Source organism: Apostichopus japonicus, chromosome 10, assembly GCF_037975245.1.
Source record: "Apostichopus japonicus isolate 1M-3 chromosome 10, ASM3797524v1, whole genome shotgun sequence".
Taxonomy (NCBI): domain Eukaryota; kingdom Metazoa; phylum Echinodermata; class Holothuroidea; order Aspidochirotida; family Stichopodidae; genus Apostichopus; species Apostichopus japonicus.
In genome coordinates this window covers 14,759,845-14,782,518 of record NC_092570.1, presented here as the reverse complement: position 1 = coordinate 14,782,518, position 22,674 = coordinate 14,759,845, and the positions used below count along the sequence as shown (strand labels likewise).

The 22,674-nt window shown below is 39.4% G+C and overlaps 1 protein-coding gene across 5 annotated transcripts in view; it reads right to left on the bottom strand.

Annotated features, from left to right (window-relative positions):
- LOC139975284 (protein unc-80 homolog) overlaps positions 1 to 22,674 on the bottom strand; it is a 76,509-nt gene that overhangs the window by 2,133 nt on the left and 51,702 nt on the right. For 4 of the 5 annotated variants that reach the window (XM_071983069.1, XM_071983070.1, XM_071983074.1 and 1 more), the window contains 16 exons: positions 22,555 to 22,668; positions 21,792 to 21,949; positions 18,524 to 18,694; positions 16,241 to 16,454; positions 14,860 to 14,939; positions 14,028 to 14,151; positions 13,200 to 13,295; positions 12,225 to 12,395; positions 9,582 to 9,605; positions 6,445 to 6,568; positions 5,539 to 5,754; positions 3,626 to 3,721; positions 3,411 to 3,499; positions 2,450 to 2,615; positions 2,048 to 2,176; positions 851 to 1,213 (listed from right to left, as the gene is read on the bottom strand). In XM_071983069.1, the coding sequence (XP_071839170.1) occupies positions 851 to 1,213; positions 2,048 to 2,176; positions 2,450 to 2,615; positions 3,411 to 3,499; positions 3,626 to 3,721; positions 5,539 to 5,754; positions 6,445 to 6,568; positions 9,582 to 9,605; positions 12,225 to 12,395; positions 13,200 to 13,295; positions 14,028 to 14,151; positions 14,860 to 14,939; positions 16,241 to 16,454; positions 18,524 to 18,694; positions 21,792 to 21,949; positions 22,555 to 22,668 (2,335 nt within the window). The remainder of the gene's footprint in view (positions 1 to 850; positions 1,214 to 2,047; positions 2,177 to 2,449; positions 2,616 to 3,410; positions 3,500 to 3,625; positions 3,722 to 5,538; positions 5,755 to 6,444; positions 6,569 to 9,581; positions 9,606 to 12,224; positions 12,396 to 13,199; positions 13,296 to 14,027; positions 14,152 to 14,859; positions 14,940 to 16,240; positions 16,455 to 18,523; positions 18,695 to 21,791; positions 21,950 to 22,554; positions 22,669 to 22,674) is intronic. The other variant, XM_071983072.1, reaches the window with a different exon arrangement.

Here is a 22,674-nt window from a genome sequence, read left to right as displayed (position 1 = left end):
TGAGCAGACCATGTGTTAGTATACAGTATATATCCACCGAGGAGGAACTGATGCAAAGGAACCAATCATGCGGCAGAGACTCATATTAAAACAATACACAAAATTGTCAGGTGTTGATATTTACACAACTCTTTTGTTATAACATTTCTAAATTATTTCTTTAAAACTATGTCTGGTCAACAGAGCAAAAACCATCCACCAACAATGTTTAACCAACTTAGCAGACAGGATAAAAACAAAATATACTCTCCCGAAACCAAAGGCCAACTTTACTGTTGACCAGAGAAGGTTGCATCAATTCTGCTCTTTAATATGCATGTTTTTTCGTCAGTTGGGAAAATTTATTCTAGACTGTACCTCATATCCAGCTTCAAAGCACTTTTAATGACAGTATGAGCAGCATTCACAGGCAGCATTTATGAACATCCTATTGAACTCTTCATACTTTCAGTACATTTTGTATCAAGTATGTTATGGGTGGACGGTATAAAATTGGTATAGTCCATTAGGAAATTGTCACACACGGCTGTGGTTTCATCTGTACGATGAAACATTCTAGCAATTTCCCCTTTAGATGAATAATTTGCGATAGAGAAATGAATGTGTACACCTCATGAAATAGATGTCATCAATCCATCTTCCTGCCCCAACACCTGCCTCATCTTACAACTGGTCTTGGCTCACTGCATTCTTGAAGTCGCACCTCATTCATTCAAAAAGTCCAACAATCTCTGCTACAAACAAATCTTTATCTCACATAAATTACTTTCTCTACAGAGCACATTTTTGCTTATTTTCTCAAAAAAGGACACAACGACACTCTTGGGACTACAATGAAGAATCCACTCACTCGGTAGGACGCTGTCGCTCTTTGACTCCATCAGAGAGAGACCCCTCCCGCGACCCGGTTCGGGCCGGTGGCGTCTGGAGCTGGTGCTGCGACTGATCCTCTTGGTGGTCTGTTTGCGCCAGACTCGGACCGGCGATTCAAAGTCCACTTTGTCCTCAGCCTCCGCCTCGGCGATGCTGGACTCGCTCTGCTGCAGGACGCTGGACTGTGGATCTGTAGCGTCCTCCGTTGCCGTAGAGTTCTCCTCCTCCAGTGTCTCGGAGACGGCAGAATTGGAGCCCTGGGAGTTTCTCTGGGAGCTGCGTCTACTCGACAGACGGTTGAAGCTTCTACGGGTCGAACTCTTCCTTGACATGATCGTGGCTGTCGCGACAGAAAATCGGGACAAAGAAAAAAAATGGGTTTTTAAATTCTCTGCCAAAGCGGGCTACCCTTTCTCGGCTGTCCGGCTAAATGTCTGTCGCTTTTCTGAACGATCCATCGATCTATATTCTGGAATCTCCTGCTAGAATATTATTCTCTCAGTTTGTGATATAAATATTTTCTGGACTTTGGAACAAGGCGTGAGTGCTCTCAAGATTCAGATTCTGTTTGCACACAGTTGACATTTAGCTAAGATCGGGGAGTACAAAATGGACATTGATATATTACCATAGGAGGTCAAAAATGTCCACGAATTCTAATCTTTAATCGACGAAACCTCCATTTTTTATTTTTTTATTTTTCTTTCATTACTTTGAAAAGACTACAGCTATTTAAATCACTGGAACAATTATTGACCAGCTGTTTTTATACCAACATTCATACCAACCAGTATTAGCATACATCATCACTTTCAAGGACTGGTTGGGTATTAAGAAAGGTCTGTAAATCATAAGATACTGTAACTACCCAAGGAAAGGAACATTCATTGACCTGTTTCAATAATAACAAACGGTACTAGCTGACATCAGTCCATCAGATCTGATGACAAATCCATGCATGTTTGTATAGTAGGGATCAGTATCCACCCATATACCACTCAATACACAACAAGGTGCATCATAGCAGAGAATTATCAAAACTTTGCAGATCTTAAATAATAACAGTCACTTCTTGTCCATGACCTTTAACTAGTTCTTGTTCTCAAACCCACTAGACTCAGTGGAGACCAATCCAACGTATCTTATATCTGACTGACCAGTTTTGAATACTTACATTTTCTAGTCAGACGGCTAATCATGGAGCTCCTCTGCTGGAAGGGAGAGATCACCTCCATCTCCTCCATCTGAATCCCGGTCCGCTGCTCGGCTAGAGCAACTCTCTCGTCTTGGAATTTCACATGATCTACAGAGAAAGAAGAAGAATATTGTTTTGATAGCATTTCTCTCTTTCCGGTATTGGAAAACATGGGCCAGTGGTGGGGGAAGGGGGGGGGGGGAGTAGGAGGGAGAAGGCAAGTTACTAGTTCTTGTAAGTTCACTGCTTTGAATCCAGTTGTAAGCAAGATTGTCTTTGCTCATATAATGATCCTGGTCAGCTTTCTAATCAACATCCGATTCTCTCATTCATTTTACTAGAAGCATATGAATTACCATTGGTCCTTTCCAATAATCTTACCTCGTGGAACAAACATATTATCTCTGTGATGCTGTAGTTCTTTGGCAAGCTCTAACATGATGTCAGCTCTACTCTTTGGACTGAAGATGTGAAGACCTCTGAGTTTCTGTCCGACATACTGCTGGAGCATCACCTCTGCATCCGTCTCGCAAATCATCTTTATCATCTATGAAAAGGTAAAATTCCAAACCTGATAAACAATCTTGCATAAAAGTAATTATGTATTCCATTATACTTCACTATACCACCGATTGGTAGTGACCATCCCTCCTCCCCCCCCCCACTCCCCCTCCTCCACCCCTCTCTTACTCAGACTGGTCTGCTCTTGTGATATGCACCCGTACCACGTGTGTCATTCGTAAAATCAAAACGTGTATACTCACTTAATGGCCCTAAAATTTCCTTCATCCTTTATTTCAATGATAAATGTTACAAGTGTTAAGAGATGTTAACATCGCATTACCGCAAAAGCTATATGTCGTGACAGTAAATTAGTTCATTGACAGAGTGTAGTCCACTCACTTATTGCTGGCTGCAGCTGATGACAATGATGAAGTACTTCATCTCATCTGCAGAGACAAAAGGGGCTCCAACCCATTCTACCCTAATGTGTGTGAATCTTCTGAGGACATGGTTAATGCTTCTGATGACATGGTTAATTCTTCTGAGGACATGGTTAATCCTTCTGAGGACATGGTTAATTCTTCTGAGGACATGGTTGTTCATTTTGAATGACATCTGAGGACTTAATTGGTATTCCTTTCTTGAAGTCCTCAGTCAGATTACAAAACATGTACACACACACACACACACAGTTCTCAGTCCTCCACACTAAGAAGCGATATAAGAGTGTTCTAACACAAGCAATGGAGATGTCATTTAACATTTAAGACAAACATATCTTATGAGTCTCTTTGTAGCTTACTTCCATTCCCCTCACTCTACCAGTACCAGCTCTTACCTTGAACGCTATGAATGGCTTCAGTAGCACATAGAGAGGTGACTTCACAGTGATCACAAAATCAAGAAAACTCCACAGCGCTATCCCACCTAGAGAAAAAAAAATGAACATCCAATTTTTAAGTATTCAGGAGCAAGGTCTAATTCAGAGCATGTAGTAGTATTAAAAAACAAAGCAAACTTTTTTTTAAATTAAAAAAAAATAAGTGTAAATACCTAGCATTTTTGAGCCAACCTCTTTAATCACGGCAGCCATTCTGAACCACTCTCTCGATAACTGACTTTTAAAGCATACCATCAGGATCTTAAGACCTGTGAAATTGAGAGGAACGGAATAAATGATGACAACTAAGAAAGCATTGCTTTGATATCTTATTAACGTAAGTAAAAAATTCCTGTTAGACTTGACAATGGTTGAGTACGTAACGTTGCTATAAACTCATCCTTTAATACGCTTAACACATTCCATCGCACTGCACACAGGGTTCAGCATTGTCTTTCATCATCCCCTCACCTAACTGTAATATTGGCATTTGATAGGCAAGCCCCTTCAAGTTTAAAGATCTGCTTTATTGGCTCCAATTATTGCACGCTATAGCTAGGAAAGATTTGTTATTAAGTAATCGACCTGCCTTGGTCGTAAATCGACCGCAGGCGCTACAATTAGCCTGCATAGCTTCTTAACACCATTAGGCTCATTGTGTTAACACTGTGTGGAATATGATCATGTCTACAGTGTAGTTAATCATACAGCATTCACACAAAGACTCTCATACAAGAAAAAATATATGGCAGGCGTTGCAGACTAATTGGTAAAAGAGGTCATCTTACGACCAAGGCAGGTCGATTACGTAATCTCAAGAAACTTTACCATGATAGCGTGCTAGAGTTGCGATCTATACGGCAGATCTTTAAGCCCTCTTAATGAGCCTTCCAGAAATCCTTATTAGTCATACAATTCTGGGTATAATGACATTATACACCACCCAATGGATGGTCTGTTTTCACCCATATATTACCACTGTTCATCACGTGATCATTGTGGGCACATGCCATTAATTTGTTGGATTTAGCAGTTTCTTTTTTAATGCATCAAGAAGCTAGATTTTCTGTATGAAGTTGTACTTGATTTATTCATTTAAGGACAAGGAATAGGGCTAGGGAAATTTCTCCTTATTCCAAATTTTCCCACCTGTGAATAAATTAGTATCCAAAAACAACCTGGTACTTTAGTCACTCTGTTTCTGTTGTCTCTGTATCAGTTTGTAGTTTGAGACGTTTACACAATCCTAAAACCTTCCCATCCTAAATTACATCTATTCATGTTATTATTAACCAAACACAGCAGTGCACTGTTTTACAGCTTATCCTGCACCAAGTTTCATAAATATTAATTTTTGAGTTAATAGTACACAAATAAACATAGCAGTCCTGTTGCTGCCAAGGTATGAGAGTGTAGGGGGTTACCTTTGTAATCTTACTTCCCCAAAAGGACAGGCTTTATTTTTTTTACTTTTGAATATACCAGGAATACTGGAAATGCTATATTTTTAATTTTTTTTGCTTGGTCGGACAACTGGGCCACATTTGTGATAAGCTAAAGAAAACGTTGCTAGGACTTGTGTGTATTAACAACTAAAATATATATGCTCAGAAGGGAAGTGGCAGATACAGGAGTGGAAGTTGGCATTTCAATGAAGACTGTAAAGGAAATGAGTATGAAAAGTTCCTAATTAATAAAGGCCAAACAGATTATTAACCCATTACAGGAAATTGGAAATTGCCAAAGAGTGAAGAGGCATCTCTTTTGGTTAAAACTGGTTTGCCAAGGGTGACATCAGGGATGTTAGGAAAAACTAAACAAGACCTGCACTCTATATTGACCAAATAAATAAATATTTTGTTTTAATAATTTGAAGCAAAATTGATCACTTTCACTATATTCAAAATATTGCCACAAGATGATGAATCGCACTACGAGAATCATCGTTTCAACATTTTACAGCAAAATAAAGAATTCATCACTTAAAAACCTCACTTTTTGCAACAAAACGATAAATTAGGCTTGGATCAAAATGTCATTATTATTTCAACAATCTGCAGGCAAAATGATATACGTCCACATTTACCTAGAAATGCAGCCTCATAGAGGGTGTCTGGTACCGTTCCTGACCCGTCACGGAACGAGACGCTGGTGTGGCTTGGCAGGTCCTGGAATGAAGAGTAGTGTCCGTGGCCCTTTGAGGATCCTCCTGTCGGACGGGCCTGCTTATGAGGTGGCAGCAGTGCATATAGGACCATGGTGAGTGAAAATGAAACGTCAGATGGCCTAATCTTGGGAGAATCTAAGGAATCAAAGACAGATGTTTAGTTAGGAAGGTAAACAGATATTGTCATTGGTAGAACTTCAAAATAATGCCAAAACTATGTAATAGCATCGATAGTAGCAATACCTAGCCTAGCCAAGTGTCACGGTCTAGCCTAGCCTATTTCAATGGCTTATCTAGAACAATGTCATGACCAAGCCCAGTGCCCATTCTTCCCCTAGTGCTGTGGCCCAGTTTAGTGCCATGGCCCAGGTTAGTGCCTTGGTCCAGTCTATTGTTATGGCCGAGACTATAAACCCAGTGCCATGGCATAGTCCAGCACTGTGAGATAGCCCATTGCCATAGCTTGGCCCAACTCAGTGCCATGGCCTAGCCTGATGTCATATTCTAGCCTAGTGCCATGTTTGACCCCAGTAGCATGGCCTAGCCTAGTGCCATGACCTAGCGTAACCTTCATCTTCTTATGAGAACAGTGCTTAAGTTTGTCGTCACAAAGTGTAATATTACAGTAAAGTACTAAACTGGCTGTGACTTTACGAATGGGAGTTCCACATTCGTTACTGCTCGATGGGTGAGTGAATCAGGACGGTAGAGGGCACTAGATACTGTGACTACCTTGGACGGTAGAGGGCGCTAGATACTGTGACTACCTGGGACGGTAGAGGGCGCTAGATACTGTGACTATCTGCTTTTAATATTCGTGCTAACCTTTCCTTCCACAGCCGACCCTTAGACACAGCGGTAGGACCATGTAGAGGAGGATGGTCTCGGTACGTTCGGGAGAGTTGAAGAGAGAGGTTCCTCCGAATACCTGCTCTAGGGTGTACAGATCCTAAAGAAATATCAAGTTAGTAGAAAAGAGGAGAGAGATATATGAAAAAGAAAGGTTGGTCATTCCAGGAGAAACAAGGGGCACTAAAACCTATCCCAACGATGTCATTCTCAAACCGACAATGCCATTCTCAAGCCCTTACATCACGGTTAGAGTCTCGTGACTATTTCATGTTTAGATTAGGTAACATTACTTTCAAAAGATCAGATACTACCCATGATCTTAACCCCATGGCTGGCCACTCCTCTCATATCAAGACTGTGACCGGTACATCGTTAGGATGTTGTGTCCAGTTTGAGCAGAATCACAATGATCCATGTTTCTCAACATTTTTCTTAAAAGACTGACAAGTAAAGGATCATACATATTGTAAACTAATGACAATCACATATTTACCTGTGTTAATTCCTTGTTTGGAAAACTCCATCTTTATAAAGTGGTACTATATTTATAAAGATCACATAAGGTTCTCAAAACTGCAAACATGAATAAAGTCTAAACTAGCAAGTGTAAACACCAATAATGATTTTAACTGATAAACCAAAAACTATTGTTATAAAAAGTGAAACTTTTTTATAATTTCTTAAACATGGTCCCATGAGTTTGCAATAGCAAGGTATCCTTAATACTTCAAGATTCACTCATAAAAACTTACCTGCTGCAAAACATAAATTTTACTAGCTGGAAATAAGTATTTGATTCATTTCTTACATTTCAGCCAGGGAATAATTAGACAACACCTACAGGTAAGCACTCTCCCCCCACCCCCCCACCTCCCTTTGTTTTTCAACATCAAACAAAAACAAAAAAAATTCTAAATATTTAATAGTACAACCTTACAGTTGTAGCTAATTACAGACATAATATTTTTTTTAAATATGCCTCAGAATTCATTCACCATTTTATGCAAAAGCCCATCTTTATAAAATTCCTGATTTGCCTCTGCTTCTTCCGTGCAGAATACCTATGTGTAATCTCCAAAGAATTTGTCTGTCTCTTATCAACAGAAACAAGGAGAGGGGAGGCAAATTGTAGAGTTACACGCAAGATCACTGAGTTTTATTGTTACAAAGCTAGTGCACCACCAAGATATATGAGGACAAAAACTGTTCCTAGTGGGAGGGAAATAGGATCATCTTTAAAGCAAGTTTTAGACATTACTGTTATTGATATATTTTCAACAAGTAGAAGGGAAAAGGAAGGGGCCAATAGGCAAAATTTCTGAAGCCCTTAAGTATGGTATGTCCTGGCTATCCAACTTGGTAGTAAGTTGGATTCACCATTTCTGTAGTTAGAGATGCTTGTTACTTAAATAGCAGCCACAGAAGTCTAGCAGATCAGGATATTATTGTTAACAAATTTTCAAAAAGTTAGCACAAAAAAAATCAGTCTTCTGAGTTTGACTTGATTTCCACGAATTTAAAATATTCTGTGGACATATTAAAATTTTAAAAAAAAGTGCTGAAACATATTAAATAATTTTCAAAAACTTAGAGATATTATGAAACTGATATTAGAAGATAAGATCATAAAAGAAAATAGTTTTCAACATAATCACAAGCAGGACAACGATAAGATTGCTAGGGGAGCGCTGTGGTTAAAATAAGAATCTTATGATGAAAGGGTGCAGAAATAAAAAGCACTATGATGTTGTGCAAAAGAAAGACTGATATAAATCAGCTGATGCTGTAATGATACTATAAACAGAACAAAGTCATAAGGGTGTGATACAGAAGGGTTTGGTGAAGGGGGTGAAACGAGGGGGTGAGGGTGGGATGGGGGGGAGGAGGGGCAGATGTGACAAATGGTTTAGTAGGGTGTAGTAACATGCCATAGAGTGCAATTGTAATTCTCTTGTTGTAAACAGAACCTCTTCTCTTAGTAGAGTCCAAAATCAAGTTTCTGCAATATTGACATCTGCATTTTGAGACAGGCAGGCCCAAAGCTAAGCCAGTGCACACATGCACACTTTTCCAGAAAGAACTATCCCCACACCCCCCCCCCCTTCATTTGTGCCACCAAAGAAGTGTGTACTTGTTTATCTTGCATTAGGCTGAGCTGCCCTACTACTCCCTAGAGAAGGAAAAGTATGATTTCCTTTCTAGATTTTTATTTGTTTTGGTAAGTAACACTCTACTCCAACGCTGCCAGTCTTATAAGTGGTGGTTTATTTTGTTACTTCATGGAGTATTATTATTATGTTTCTCATGGTTTTATCTTGCAGAGACAACGTCATTGCAATTGTCCTGTGCAGTCGCTCCTTAGTTTGGTACTCTTATTGCGTTCGTTGAAGTAACTGTTCATCCTTTTGGCTTTCCAAGCTGTCCCACAAGCCGTGACAATACATCAGTTGGGGGGGGGGGGGGTGTCATCAGTATGGATGAAAATGTCAAATATGTACAATTTCAAGGGCGTTATTCACATAAGGGGATAAACAGGGGGGCAAATTCAACAATGAAGTGTAATAACTTAATTTCTTGTCTCCAGGAATGTGGAGGGATTCTGTCATAGAGAGTGAAGAAGTACATAGTGACGAAACAGAAAACAGATGGTAGTCTTGCAACAGTCACTTTCTAGGATGGGGATGGGAGGGGAGGGGGAGGGGGAGGGGGTAGAGATTAATGCTCAATAGAATTGAAAGAACAATAGAGACAAAATCAAAAGAACACCACAGATCGATGAAGAAATACATGCCATGGTCTATCAGTGGAGAGAAAAGCACCGTTAAAAGGGCAAACAACCCACAAGGCATAGAAAGGACGTAAATCAATCGATAAATGAAATTATGCTTCATAAGCTGCCATGCAGGTTATCAAAAGGTTTAAAAGAAAAAATGTAGACTTTACTAACTGTCAAAAGGTGGAATAAATAGGTTAAGTACACTGTAGACACACAGACAATCATTTAGAGACAGACAGACAAAAGAAAAGCAGGGACAAAAGAAAAAGTAGAGGAGAAGTTGAGACTCCCCTTTTATCTTTTTTTCTTCTCTGATAACTCTGAAGTAACTTGCCTTAGCCTTGATCCAGTATTGATGCTTTGATTGGCGGAGGGGAGTGAGGGAATAAATACCACAGTAATAAAACAACGACTAATCAGCACCACCAATCCCATCTTCCGCCACTTCTCCCCCACCCCTCCAACCCACCCCCCCCCACAATTTAATCTCCCTTAATGCCAAGTAAATACTATCATAACCCTTCCAGATATGGCTACAAGCTGCAAATTTTATCACTATAAATATCAAAGCATAAAATGAAAATAGAATCCAGTTGTAGATGTAATCTTTACATTTCAAATTTATATATTTTTTAATCCATATATTTTCTTGCATTTCGAGATACGTTACGTATAACATAAACAGTTCCAATCACAATCACATGTTTCACAATCCAAAATTCCCTCCTCACTGTAGCATGTACACCCTTTTACACCTGCTGATTATAAATGAACCGTCCTTCCTATCCCCCTTATCTCAAACCCCCACCCCCCATCCATCCCCCTCCCACCTAACCCTTCTTCCATTAACCTTTATATTGTGGAAGTGCTCATACGCAACAAGGCTAACTTTAAAAGACAAACATTAATGAGATTTCTTGTTAGATAAACATGAGAGCAATTAATGAATCTAGGATGATCGCAAAATGAACATGAAAACATCTTATTATGAATAACAAAATTTCTTGAGCAGAACCATCATGAATTTGCATATTTTAAGAACATCTGAAAGCCAACAAAACATATGAAATGCACAAATTGATTTTTGTTTTGCTTTACCAGAAAGGGCCAAGTTTCAGATAAAAAATTTCACGTTAGAATTCATCCACTTGCCTTTTTTGTTTTTACAATTAGCAAATTTAGCCCCCAAACATTGGTTTTTTTTAAAGAATGTACACCCTTGACACATTTTTCACATGGGTCTTTGAATTTTTTTGGCGCTGCTATCCAGTGATTGGTTCTGCAAGAAATTTTCCCTCTCTTTAATGGAAACATGAGAAAAAAGTTATAAAAAGTGAATCTATCCATTATGCATTGTCCTACATTTTCCTACAAGTAGGCCTAAATGTCTCGGTCGTTACTGACAACATTTGTTGAGACAAGTAAATGCAAAATAAGTGACTTAAATATATAAGTTAAAAGAATCCTTTTGATATTAAAACAAAACCCATCAAAACTAGATTTAGTTTCAGTAAATCAAGATGCCTGAAGTATCTTCAAAGATTTCATACCTTTGGTTGCAGTAGTGAAGTACATGCCATGTTGGGTCAAAGGTCATGCTTTGTTTCAACCAACAGAAATCGTTTCCATGCCTACGTAATTTCGGTTCCAGCAGCTTGCATGCCAGTAGTAAATCAGATAATCTCGACAGCATTTACTGTCAGGCATTCTTCAAAAATGAGGATAATATAATCCCGGTAGCATTCACTGCATTCTACGCAGGCTAATAAATCCAGAGCATTCCGTCGTATAGCAATTGGTACATGTTGCATTCTGGTCAGTCATTACAGGGTGATGTGTAGAGGGGTAGGGGGTAAAAAATTGGCATTCCATTCCTGACCAAAAATCATGACATCATTCCATCAAAGTGAGTATGAATCATTCTCTATATAAGTACGGGTCACGACAAGATTTGCTCCATCAAATGCAATTGTTACATACTGCCCTCTATTACTACGGCAGACGGCTATACAAACAGAGGTGAATTATACTCTTGAGAGACTTGGTCAAGTCTCATGTGAAACAGGAAAACTAAAATTGCCAACGAAAGACTTGGCATTTAACATTTTGGAACAAAAACTTTCAAAAATATCTTGGTAAAATGGTGTTAATATGTATATAAAGGGCAAATTGTGAACATTTGACGAGCAAATTTCATCGTGATCCATAACTAAGCTATGTTCTTTTCCACGTACCTTACATAAGAGAGAATTCTTCATGCACTCTTTTAATAGTAGTAGCGGTCACCTTAAAAAGTGTATGAACATTCTATAACATCCACATATCATTTAACATGCTCTCTTGCTTATCAAATATAGGAATATGTCCAAATTAAAAGGAAAACGTTGAAAAAACGAGCGAGGCAACAGAGACATGGCATGTGATAGTGTTTGGGATGCAAAGATGCCAAGAGACCATGCAGGCATGCTATTAAACATGCAAATGAGGGTGACATGCAGGACATGCAAATTGGCCATGCGAGCTGAATAAACAGCAGCATGCCATGCAAAAAAAATTCCTTTATCATGCTTGGCATCTGGGCTTACGTTTATTGTTTTTGGTTACGCTGTTGCGAAGAATTGTTTAATTATTGCAGATTGTGTCAACCTTTATTGCTAACGAATTCTTTCTAACCAATCGGTACAGACAATCCCAGTTTACTATGCAAACCTTTTACTATGTAATCATTTAACTATGTAAACCTTTTACTTTGTTAACATTTTACTATGTAAACATTTTAACAGGTCAATTGTATTTTCAGAGACATGTTTAAGTAAAAGCATATTATCCACAAACTGTACGACTTTGGCCTGCAGAATTTTCCTTGACCATCATAAAATGCATCGCTATTGCGACCAAATACCTATAAATCATAAACGTTAGTTTGTTACTAAATTATATTATCCAGTATCGGTAAGACTATGCCTGCTTAGCTTACCTTCATACAATGCATCTGCATTGCGACCAACCTAATGACTGCAGAACAAAAGACGGGAGGCGGGGTGAATCGGAGTTCACTGGAAGCAACGTGGGCCAGTGAGAGACCATCCCCGGTGCCTGGTGCTGAACCATCACACAGGAGTAAAGTCAGACAGATGTTGAGCAGGGACTGTTAAATGGAAGACAGAATTAAAGAGAGGTCCTAATATCAGTGAGAGATCTCATCATAAATGCCCCCCCCCCACCCCCCGGGCCTGGTGCTGAACCATCACAGAGTAGTAGAGTGAGACAGATGTTGAGCAGGGACTGTTGATGGTGGACAGAATTAAAGAGAGGTCCTAATATTAGTGAGGGATCTCATCATAAATGCCCCCACCCCCTGGGCCTGGTGCTGAACCATCACACCAGAGAAGAGTCAGACAGATGTTGAGCAGGCACTGTTAATGGAAGACAAAATTAAAGAGAGGTCCTCATATCAGTGAGGGATCTCATCATAAATGACCCCCTGGGCCTGGTGCTGAACCATCACACAAGAGAAGAGTCAGACATATGTTGAGCAGGGATTGTTAATGAAAGACTAAATTAAAGAGAGGTCCTCATATCAGTGCGGGATCTCATCAAAACTGAACCCCTCCCACTGCCCCCAAAAAGAATGTAATATTTCTTGGTTGAATGACTACTAAACATACTATTGCAGACAAATGGGTGAATTGCTTTCTTCCAGACACCACTAAATATTCTTTCTCCATACCTTGCTTTCTCTTAGAGACTACTGAATATTCATTCTCCATACCTTGCTTTCTCTTAGAGACTACTGAATATTCATTCTCCATACCTTGCTTTCTTTGAGAGACTACTGAATATTCATTCTCCATACCTTGCTTTCTTTGAGAGACTACTGAATATTCATTCTCCATACCTTGCTTTCTCTTATGATATTGACTGACTGGTAATTAGAGGAACTGTGACTTACTTTCAGGTGAGGTAAGTGGCTGATGATGCTCTGCCTGGTCAAAGTTGCGTACAGCCCTTTTAAGAAATTAGCGGCCGACTCCCAATCTAGCTGACGCTGAAGATAAAAAAGACAGAAGAAAAAGAGCAACATAATTAACCACATCAAGAATATCTTTTGGTATGAAATTAAACCTTTAGGTCCTGTAAATGTGTGGTTCTTACTGCAAGGTGGTCAGTACCAATTTGTTTTGCTGGAATTTATTTAGCTGGAATGTTTAAGATGCTATTACAAGATGAATGTAATAATTTGAAGTGATTTATCACTTCCTTCAAACCTGTCATTAAGTCACATTGTGGTCGCCATGAATATGTATATAGCTTATTTTGTGTTAGGATCGATATGTATATAACTTATTTTGTGTTAGGATCGCTATGTATACAACTTGTTTTGTGTTAGGATTGATATGTATATAACTTATTTTGTGTAAGGATCGCTATGTAAACAACTTATTTTGTGTTAGGATTGATATGTATATAACTTATTTTGTGTTAGGATCAATATGTTCATAACTTATTTTGTGTTAGGATCAGAATAACTCTCTTGTTTGTGATATAATCACTATATATATTCTGGAAACATTACTAGTGTTTCAAAATGCTATAGCAAAGCTTGCTGGTGTCATTTTCATATTCATTTACTGTTGTGAAAGATTGACCAATGAACAAACAGACTAACTTTGTAGCGTGAAAAAAACAAAAACCAGGTGAAGAGTATAAAAGTTTTTTTTTTGGGGGGGGGGGAATTAAAGGGGAGTAAAAGGGAATTAAACATGATAAAAGCACAAACCATTAACGTTGGTTTCTTGTGAATTTTCTGAAACAGTTTGTCCAATCTCTTGAGTATCTGAATCAATGCTGGTCGTAGATCTTGATTGCTCCAGTCTGTCATGGGAATCATCTTGGTGAGGTATCTACAAAACAGACGAGGGGGAAACTAAATATTATTCCTGCAAAGTCATCTGATTTTATACAGTTTACCTGTAAAATAGGAACTCGGCACAAAACACCCCTTTACGCAGCAAATATGGCTACAAAATAAGCACATTTTGCGCTAACTCTTTTCATAACTTTTTAAGTGTAGCACTAAGAAAACTCTTATGTCATTTTGAAGAATATTCTGTCCTCTCTACGATGATGTGTCGTTATTTATTATGCGTATGAACTAAACCCCGTACTTTTTAATCTGAAAAAGTATAAACCACTTCGGATAGCAGTGAATGTCTTCAAAATGTCCCTCTCTCTCAATGCTTACATTGTGCTTGCTGGGAGTGTGATTGCATAACCAATTTCTTTCCTATGCCAAAGAAAAGTTTGTTGACTCTTCTCTCTAGTGATATAAAATTCAACTTGATTGGTCAATATTAAGGTTCGTACCTTTCACCAGCAAATCAAAAGCATCGTAAGAAATTTTGTGAAGTCCTCCTTTACTCGGCTTTTATCTGAACACACCACAGTGTGCAGTGCTCTTACAGCAATTTTGGAGAGTGAAAACCGCAAAGCTTCCTGTGCGTATACGACAGCATTTAATTCTCCGACAACAGGCCGTTTATAGAGCAAAAGTTTCCATATGTACTGTGTAGTCATATATGTAAAGCGACAATTACCAGGAGGGTACGTACCTCTGAAGGCCTTTACAGCCCATGATGATAGGATCGTGGGGGGCCACCTTGAGAAGAGTGAGGGCAACCTCGGACAGCCGCTATTAAAAGAGAGTAGAATAATAATAATAATTATAAAGTGCAAAAAACATTAAAAATATCTCGATGCGCTGAAAAAACAACAACAATAAGCACAGAAACCTAAAAAAACAACACAGACAAAAATACACTACTGCAAAAGTACAGAGTAGAAAGACAAATTAATTGACGTAATCGTGACCTTCATAGGCCACTTTGAAGAGGAATGTTTTCAGTTGTTTCTTGAAATGTTTTGTGGACATAGATGTGCGGATATTGACTGGTGTAGGATTCCAAAGCACCGGGGCAGCGACGGCAAACGAGTGGGCTCACATAGGTCTTTGTGCGTGCGCGTACTGGAACAAGATTGTTCGTAGGACTGACGTTTCCAGCTCGAAGTCCCCAAGGAGGAATGTACGGGGTCAACATATCGCAGATGTATACAGGAGCAGTGCCATGGAATACAGATACCATTTAGCAGAGAAAAATTTGTTATGATCACACCGCCCTAAATGAAGTGTGATTTAAAATGTAGACATAAACAGATGCAAAACTGAAGTAAGGCCTTCGTATTAACCTGATCGATAAATTACCAAAATAGCAGAAATAAAAAACAGGTATGGCTAAATAAAACAAATTCTTCCTCTCTCTCTTTCTTTGAGGATGGGGAAGAATGCATGTAAACTCTTTGGAAGGTAACTTGAAGGGTTATTTTGGCAGATATTGCTACAGTTCAAGAAAAAAGATCAAATTGAGTGCTTACCAATGTACCTATAGCTAACACTTTTGGAGTGATTCTTTAAGGGCTTCAGAAACAATATCAGATCCTCAGTACATGCCTAAATGTCAAAATTATTGTTTTCTAAATTCTAATAACTCAACCCAGATATGTTCTATTAAATTCATATGAACATATCACCTTTGGATGACATTCAATACCATTTGACCTTCGCAAATTATTGTAAACATGTCACTTACTTAAGACCGTGGGGTAATTGATTTCTTCCCATTAAATTTTGTTTTATCCGATGAGGAACTGACCTAATGTTCTTTGTATTCAATAGTTCAGCCACTTTTCATTATTGATGAACCTCTCTTATTTGAAGGGTCATTTCTCAAAATAAAAAATGTTACAAAAATGCAACCTGAACTGATAGCAGTATGTTTTAATAGTCTACTAACACATATCCAGTTTAAATTGGTGCACAAAGTCATCCGTTAACAAACCTCTCTTTATTTGACATCAAGCTCGGACATCAGTTCTTGGAGCCACCCCCCCAATTCCTCGCCCCCTCCTGTCCACCTTTTAAACCCCAGGACTTACCAGGTGACTCTTGGTATCCAACAAATCACAATGAAGATTTGATCTACTGCCGCCCTCTACGATAGGTCTCAGCTCCTTCATTCTTTGCAAGCTGTGACTGAAGAAAGTAGCGACCACGCTCAGGAGCATGTCTCGTGGACGACAGAATTCCGTCGTGATCTCTGCGTCTTCCGAATCGTCCTCGTAACGTTTCCAGACTCTCTCATCGTTGTACCTGAAGGATGAGTAGGCAGGGAAACATTGATGCAACATAAAAGATGAAAAAAAAACATTGGATGACCCCAGGGCTACACCTGTCCTTTATGAACTCCTTGATTTGCCCCTGACCCATCCATAAAGGTTCCGCTCCTATAACTAAATCAGTTGGGTGGGATGGGGAAGGTAGGAATCTAGAATTGCCAGTCCAATGCCCCCCCATCCCCCCCCCCCTCAACTTTGAAATCCTGTGCATGCCCACTGCTATTCCCGATGCTCCCAAGAATTCCATTCCGTGATCTCATAGTACTCCTTTCATTTACTTCTCACCTATCAGTAAAATCCTCCCTCATGTCCTCATAATTCCCACTTATAGGTAAAATCCTCCCTCATGTCCTCATAATTCTCACCTAAAGTTTAAATCCTCCCCATGTCCTCATAATTCCCATTTAAAGGTAAAATCCTCAATCATGTCCTCATAATTCTTGCCTAAAGGTAAAATCCTCCCTCATGTCCTCCTAATTCTCACCTAATGGTAAAATCCTCCATCATGTCCTCCTAATTCTCACCTAAAGGTAAAATCCTCCCTCATGTCCTCATAATTCTCACCTAAAGGTAAAATCCTCCCTCATGTCCTCATAATTCTCACCTAAATGAAAAATCCTCCGTCATGTCCTCCTAATTCTCACCTAAAGGTAAAATCCTCCCTCATGTCCTCATAACTCCCACCTAAAGGTAAAATCCTCCCTCATGTCCTCATAATTCTCACCTAAATGAAAAATCCTCCCTCATGTCCTCCTAATTCTCACCTAAAGGTAAAATCCTCCTTCATGTCCTCATAACTCCCACCTAAAGGTAAAATCCTCCCTCATGTCCTCCTAATTCTCACCTCAATGTAAAATCCTCCCTCATGTCCTCATAATTCTCACCTAAAGGTAAAATCCTCCCTCATGTCCTCCTAATTCTCACCTAAAGGTAAAATCCTCCCTCATGTCCTCCTAATTCTCACCTAAAGGTAAAATCCTCCCTCATGTCCTCATAATTCTCACCTAAAGGTAAAATCCTCCCTCATGTCCTCATAATTCTCACCTAAATGAAAAATCCTCCCTCATGTCCTCCTAATTCTCACCTAAAGGTAAAATCCTCCCTCATGTCCTCATAATTCTCACCTCAATGTAAAATCCTCCCTCATGTCCTCATAATTCTCACCTAAAGGTAAAATCCTCCCTCATGTCCTCCTAATTCTCACCTAAAGGTAAAATCCTCCCTCATGTCCTCCTAATTCTCACCTAAAGGTAAAATCCTCCCTCACGTCCTCATAACTCTCACCTAAATGTAAAATCCTCCCTCATGTCCTCATAATTCTCACCTAAAGGTAAAATCCTCCCTCATGTCCTCATAATTCTCACCTAAAGGTAAAATCCTCCCTCATGTCCTCCTAATTCTCACCTAAAGGTAAAATCCTCCCTCATGTCCTCCTAATTCTCACCTAAAGGTAAAATCCTCCCTCACGTCCTCATAACTCTCACCTAAATGTAAAATCCTCCCTCATGTCCTCATAATTCTCACCTAAAGGTTAAATCCTCCCTCACGTCCTCATAATTCTCACCTAAAGGTTAAATCCTCCCTCATGTCCTCATAAATCTAACCTAAAGGTAAAATCCTTCCTCATGTCCTCATAATTCTCACCTAAATGTTAAATCCTACCTCATGTCCTAATAACTCCCACCTAAAGGTAAAATCCTCCCTCACGTCCTCATAACTCTCACCTAAATGTAAAATCCTCCCTCATGTCCTCATAATTCTCACCTAAAGGTTAAATCCTCCCTCACGTCCTCATAATTCTCACCTAAAGGTTAAATCCTCCCTCATGTCCTCATAAATCTAACCTAAAGGTAAAATCCTTCCTCATGTCCTCATAATTCTCACCTAAATGTTAAATCCTACCTCATGTCCTAATAACTCCCACCTATATTTAAATCCTCCCTCATGTCCTCATAATTCTCACCTAAAGGTTAAATCCTCCCTCACGTCCTCATAATTCTCACCTAAAGGTTAAATCCTTCCTCATGTCCTCATAATTCTCACCTAAATGTAAAATCCTCCCTCATGTCCTCATCCCCGAGGTCCACGCCGACCATTGTTCCCGACTTGTGAGACACTTTCCTGACGGAAGTCTGCTGCGAGTTTGACGAACTCTTAAAGCTCGTTGTCATGTTACTTGTAGCTGCTTCCATCTTTCGACTTGGTCCTGTGCTCCTGAAAAACAATAAGAGAAAGCAGTACTAATCAAGAGGGTTAAAAATTGGTTCCTTGCCACCTTTTATATGCAAAAAGGATTGAATGTAAATTCTGTACACACAAGGTTTCTTGTGCTTATGAAATAAATAAAGATGCATCCCCATTCCAATTGTGAAGTTCTTTCCAGTTTTTACTTTGGAGTTATTGCTACTGTATGACAAGGTTTTCAAAGTTTGACCAATGGTGATCCCCAATAAGACCTTTGAACTCACTGAGAATCAACATGGATTGTTTGCCCTTACAGCAGTTGGATCCACATATCAAGTATGAAACTCATCCCTAATTTGCTTCTGAAGTCTTATCAAGTTTACAAAGTTTTTAAACTTTGACCTTAATTGACCTTTTAACCACCATAAATGACACTCACTTAGGATTCATCCACAAATCAAGTATGCAGTTGAACCACCATGTACTTTTACAATCAGAGAGTTTACAAGCCAAAGTGTCAAACACATACATACATACCCACTCACAGACATACACATATTGCACAGATTCCCATTGCCTTTGACAAGGAATCAACCTTAACCAGGATTGATGAACTGGTGGTAAGGGGAAGTAGAAAGAGGAATCTATAAACCAACATATTTCAAAAAAAATTATCAAGAGAAAATCCTGACAAAGGCTGAATCCCTGTTGTTTGGATATAAAACTTGAGGTTGTTACAGTGATCGACACAGAGAAAGCATTTTGCTCCTTTCCTCTCATTCTAAAGATAAAATAAGCAAAATGAGCTTAATTTCCCAACAATTCAAGTGGTGCACAGTGATTAGTGCTCTGGACTGGAGAGAGTCAGACAAGTTCCATGTCTGTGGTTCAAATCCAACTAAAGCATTTTTTATTTTCTGCTCTTTTCCTCCAATTCCATTCAGAAGTTGGAAATATTAGAAATGAGCATTATTTCTCATCAGTTCAAGTGGCACAGTGGTTAGGGCTCTGGACTGGAGAGAGTCAGACAAACTCCATGTCTGTGGTTCAAATCCAACTAAAGCATTTTTTATTTTCTGCTCTTTTCCTCCTTCCATTCTGAAGTTGAAATATTAGAAACAAGCATTATTTCTCATCAGTTCAAGTGGCACAGTGGTTAGTGCTCTGGACTGGAGAGAGTCAGACAAGCTCCATGTCTGTGGTTCAAATCTAACTAGAGCATTTTTTATTTTCTGCTCTTTTCCTCCTTCCATTCTGAAGTTGAAATATTAGAAACGAGCATTATTTCTCAACAGTTCAAGTGGCGCAGTGGTTAGTGCTCTGGACTGGAGAGAGTCAGACAATCTCCATGTCTGCGGTTCAAATCCAACTAGAGCATTTTACTTTTATGCTCTTTGGAGCAGGCAGAAGTATAAATGTAAGAAACGCAGTTTATTAATCAGGAACCAAAATGGTGTAATTGGTTGTTCCGTCAGCTTTGTAAGTTGATGTTCTGGGTTCAAACCCCAGGTGAGCAATGGTTGGTCTCTCCCTGACGAGGTTCTGGCGCGGCCTAGGTGAGTTGCGCGCCACCCCTCCCCCTGACAAGGTTCTTGTGCGGTCAAGGTGAGTTGCGCACCACCCCTCCCCCCTGACAAGGTTCTCTCGCGGTCAAGGTGAGTTGCGCGCCACCCCTCTCCCTGACAAGGTTCAGTGGGGAAAATGTTTTATAAAATTACAAAGTCCAAGCAAATAGATCTTTAAATATTTGAAAGTTTAATAAACCAGTTTCCCACCTAATGGTCTAGTGGTAGGGAAAATGTTTTTGCAGCCTAAGGTCCCTGGTTCAATCCCAACCTCTGCTTGACTCTTTTGAATTTTCCCAGTAAAAGACAAGACAAAAAAAGACAAAGAAAAACACTGCTGCATTTTTGTCAGATCTTGTTTTAGTAGATTACAAAAGATGCATCCGTGAAAAAAATATTAAAATATATAAAGAAGAAAAAAATACGTCCACTTAGGACCACAAAAATATTGCATCCATTCGATTCCAACCAGAGAGATGAGTTAAATGATCATACCCATTGCCATTAGTAAGGGCAAAGACTTGCTTGTGGAAGATGAAACACCATTTACTTTAAATAAGCTTTACTGTTAATGAATACTTTGGACGTAACTTTTTCATGAGAAAACAGCTCAATCATTGTCAGGATATTTCTCCATCCCAGTTAATACCTTGGAACTAGATGACTGTCCCGAAACAAGTTTTCTCCATCAAAATATGCTATCCAGAAACCCAACATGTTTTAGTGATTCACTGCCATGTTTTGACAGTTTATATTAAGAACGTGTAAATTGTGCAACTTAGAACAGTGGATCCACAGAGGCAAGCGAGATGTTTATCGAATATTTCCCTTTGGAACTATTGTGATTACAAGAGTTTTAAAACTTTGACATCAGTTGACCTCCAGTGTAGTTTGACCTCAACAGAAAACAATAGGGCTCTCCATACAATTATAGGGTATGGAGTCCATCCAAGCTTCTTTTTGAGTTATTGCGACAAAAAAGTTTTCAGATTTTTCCTTTGCTAAGTAATAAATAATCAAGAAACAATCAAGTACAAGATGAATATTAAAGTGAAAATTAAAATTAATCTTCCAATTGCTTAGCCCTGCTATCAATTATCTCTGTATGCCCCCCCCCCACCCCTCCATCCCTCCTCCTATTGCATAGTAACTCAAAAGTGACAAATTTCTGCTCTGCAGTTTCAGAAATATCGCTTCCAGTTCCTACAACAATATTCTTCTTTCCAACAAACCATTCCCCTTCCCCTCTCAAATATTTCTGATCAATGATAAATGACCTGCCAATTAATTGACATTTGTTAGATACCCTGTCAAAATATGTTGCTAGGGGAGGGGGGCTGCTGGGGGGATGTTGGGGGCTGCTTGGGGGGGCTGCAGCCGCCCTGCAGCCAGGCTGCGCGATTCTGTTGTGCTCTGCAGTTTCACACAGTAAGACAATGCATGTCTGCATTGCAGCGATAATCACACTGTTGTTTGTTATGGATTCATCTAATAGCTGAGCAGGATTTTGCAGCTGCTGCAGGTTTTTAATTTTTTGTTGCTTTTGACACAATTTTCCTTACCTGGCGAGTCCTTCCGCTCCTGCTATCAACGCTTTAATGGATCCAGCCATCGTAATCAGAGCGGTCTGTTCATCTTTGGCGGCTTGAGGTGAGTCGTGGTTCATCGTAAACTCCATCAGCTCCTGCAACTTCAGGGGAATGATGGCATCTAGGACAGTCTTAAGGTTTAAAAAAAAAAGGGAAATATGGCTTGCATGTATGATCTTGAAAGCAAAAGAACGTACAAAGTAAAAGAGTAAAACACACTAAATTATCCAGGCAGAGGGCACAGGGACTCCTTGACAAAGAGGGGGCTGCCTATATAAGAATATGGTGGCATGAAAAGCAGACGGTTACCACCTATTATAACAAAAGTGGTTTGGGATAACCTATAACAGCCAGGGAGGGGGGGGGGTGGCAAGTGTAGAAAATTATGATGTATCTTTAGGGGATGTTTTTTGTAAAGGGTATTTTGTTTGTTTTGAACAAGAAAAGCAGCAATGGGGGTAAGATGGGTGGGGGCATGGGTAGTAGGTTTATCTGTTTTTACTTCTTTTTCTTTGAAGCATGGAAAGTTATAAAAGGAGAGTACCTGTACATGGATGAGATTAGAGAATTGTTAGGAGGTGGGTCAGTATAATAGACAAGGTTAACTTTGGAAGGTTGGTCTTCAGATCTTGAAGCTCGCAGTTTATAAAAGATCCAACTATTTCATATCCACGACTTCAACTGGAAGGTTTGTCTGCAAAAAATGATTTGGGTACATCTACGAAGGAATGCTCACCAGCATTTGTCCGCTACGAGTCGATTCGGGTGCATATGCCACCACCACCACGCAGAGGCGTATCGCTTCCAAGAATGAAAAGTTGTTTTCGTGTTCCCCACTGTAACAGAAGTCCTAAAC